Source organism: Limulus polyphemus, unplaced genomic scaffold (assembly GCF_000517525.1).
Source record: "Limulus polyphemus unplaced genomic scaffold, Limulus_polyphemus-2.1.2 Scaffold3485, whole genome shotgun sequence".
In the NCBI taxonomy this organism is placed as follows: Eukaryota; Metazoa; Arthropoda; class Merostomata; order Xiphosura; family Limulidae; genus Limulus; species Limulus polyphemus.
The window spans coordinates 31,127-33,841 of NW_013669095.1; the positions used below are offsets into that span (position 1 = coordinate 31,127).

General features: G+C 30.8%; 1 protein-coding gene across 3 annotated transcripts in view; it reads left to right on the top strand.

The window, feature by feature from the left end:
* Nucleotides 1–2,715, top strand: part of LOC106469436 (trafficking kinesin-binding protein 1-like) — a 42,809-nt gene that overhangs the window by 22,314 nt on the left and 17,780 nt on the right. For all 3 annotated transcript variants that reach the window (XM_022397951.1, XM_022397952.1, XM_022397953.1), the window contains exons 7-9: nucleotides 52–182; nucleotides 1,095–1,381; nucleotides 2,377–2,613. In XM_022397951.1, the coding sequence (XP_022253659.1) occupies nucleotides 52–182; nucleotides 1,095–1,381; nucleotides 2,377–2,613 (655 nt within the window). The remainder of the gene's footprint in view (nucleotides 1–51; nucleotides 183–1,094; nucleotides 1,382–2,376; nucleotides 2,614–2,715) is intronic.

Genomic DNA, 2,715 nt, shown 5'->3' on the forward strand with positions numbered 1-2,715 from the left:
AATAGTTAACTATTAAGGGTGTTTTACATCACTGTACTCTTATTTTTGTAGCGGAGTCTAAAAAACTGATTGTCACACTTCAAGAAGAATTAGACAAAATGTCTGAAGATAGTTTTTATCGACAGGAAGAGATGACCCATCGTTTGTGTCAGGTGGTGGAATTAAGAAAGGAAGTTCGTTCTGTAAGTTGTTTCTGATGTTATTTAGAAATGCATCTAATAATTTTCTAGCTGCTAAGAGCATACAACACTGTAGTTTTGTCTGACAGTTTGATACAAGTATAGTTAAAGAAGTAAACGTGTTTGAGTATTTAATATATCGTGTATTAAATGCAAAGTAATCTCGCACCTGCTTGATACATCTCAGAAAAGAGCTCCAAACATATGTTCACACATTACAAGTTGGATAAAGAACATAATCAGTAGTTGTAAGTGAACATACAGTAATACCAATACTAAGTGTATTGAACCTAGGAAGCATCACACTAACATATAGTAATACCAACACTAAGTATATTGAACCTAGGAAGCATCACACTAACATACAGTAATACCAACACTAAGTATATTTAACCTAGAAAGCATCACATTAACACATAGTAATACCAACACTAATTGTACTGAACCTAGAAAGCGTCAAACTAACATAGAGTAATACCAACACTAAATGTACTGAACCTAAGAAGCATTACACTAAGCAAACAGTACCTACATCCTGGTAGTTTCAGTAGTGTTTTTTTTTATAACAACCATCAGGATCAAAACCACTACTGCGATGAGCAGCTCGGGTCACCCATGTTTTAATGAAATCCAAATGTCAGTCGGTACTACAGATAGATCGAATTTTGAGTCAGATTAATAACAAGAGTTGTAAGTGTTACACTCGGTAGCGAAACAAACTCACTTTTGTCACATTGTGTATTCCATAATAATGTCTGCTGTGTGTGTTAAACAACTTTTTACAGTTACCAACTCCAGACATTCCATTTGGAGTTATCAGTAGGTTTACGAGATTCACATAATTTTATATCATCTATCGTATAATAAGTAATGGAGATGATGTATGATATCAGTGATTTATAAATTTCTCTACAGTTGATTACAGAAAATGAAGAACTACAGGCAAGTTTACAGACTTCAAAAGAAGACCATGCTGTGCTTCTGAGTGAAAGGACTGAGCTGAAAGAGAAGTATTCTGAACTTGTTGCTGCCTTTCACGAAGTTCAAGAAGAAAACAAAAAGATACATCGCTCTCACTTGCCAAGTGCCAAACGATGGAACTTTAACATGTACACTTCCTATCTAAATCCTGATTCTTTGGCCTCGGAACTGGATAGTTCTTTTGGTAGAGATAGTGAAGGTTATGGATCAGATGACAAGTTGTGAGTCCAGATCAATAAGATAAATGTCTTTACCTATCATATTTATTTTTATTACATCATTTATGAATAAGTCGTGCTAATTAATATTTATAATTTTGTGATAAAACCGATAAATGAAAAATAATTGATAGAGAGTCTATATATTCATCTATGCGTCAATATGACTGAACACAATTCTTTTGAAATATTTTTCATGAAATTGTAGTCCTTCGTGGTTTTATGTCAAGTTTGAAGTTTAGCGTTGATTTGGAAGTTTCAAATTCACTACATTCAAAAAGACATATTTGTTATGTTTTGTTAACATAATTACAGAAATTAATATTATTCTATAAATACTATGAAATGACGAGTAAAATCTACATTAAGTCTAATTAATTTTATACTATTATTTAATACACTAAATCAAAGTTTTAATGATTGGCTTAGACGATAAGCATAGTTAGGCTGTGTTATTAAAAAATGAAATCACGGTTAAGCCTAAAATAACTGGTATATTTGTATAAAACGAAATTTCAGTAAATTCAGTTAACTTATGATTTGATCTTTCTTTGTAAACTAGAAACGATAAAATCAGTACTTGCTTAAAACAGATAAGATTGTAATAAACTTAAAATGTAGGACAAACTTGTGGAAATTTATAGATGTTATATAATATTATATTTAGGATACATTGATGATTAATTTTACAAAATAAGTCATTCCTTTGTTTTATATAACTTTTGATACGATAGGAATACTTCATTATTATATGATTATCCATTATATTATACTTTCATAAATGTACGTATTTAATCGATTTTGCCATAAGCATTGTAATTTATTCGTTTTGTTTTTAGATTATTTTTTTTGTTTTATTTATTGGTCACTAAATTTTTAAATTACATCATTAATGAGAATTTATTAAGTTAGTTGCTGTATTAATATTTTTTATCAAGATTGAATGTATACTTGAAATTTATAAAATATTGTTTTGCTTTTTCTAAATATTTCTACAGGTCACACAGTAAACGTATAATTCAGACTGTAAGATATGCCAGAAAACCAAAGTCATCTCGTCCACGAAGTACAGTGCAGCACCAACTACAGTCTACCCCATGCCGACCACGAACAAGGTCATCCATGTCTCTAGGCTATTTATCTTCTTCTTCGTCTGGGTTTAATGACAGTTTTACATCCGATTCAGAATCTATATATGCAGAAAGCTCTCTTACCGATGATGAGAGTCATTATTCGTAAGTACACTTTACAAAAAAAAAAACTACTAATAAGTAACTAACGAAAGTAACTTAACCGTAAACGTTAACTTACTACCTTTTTCCGGTTTTTTGGGGTTT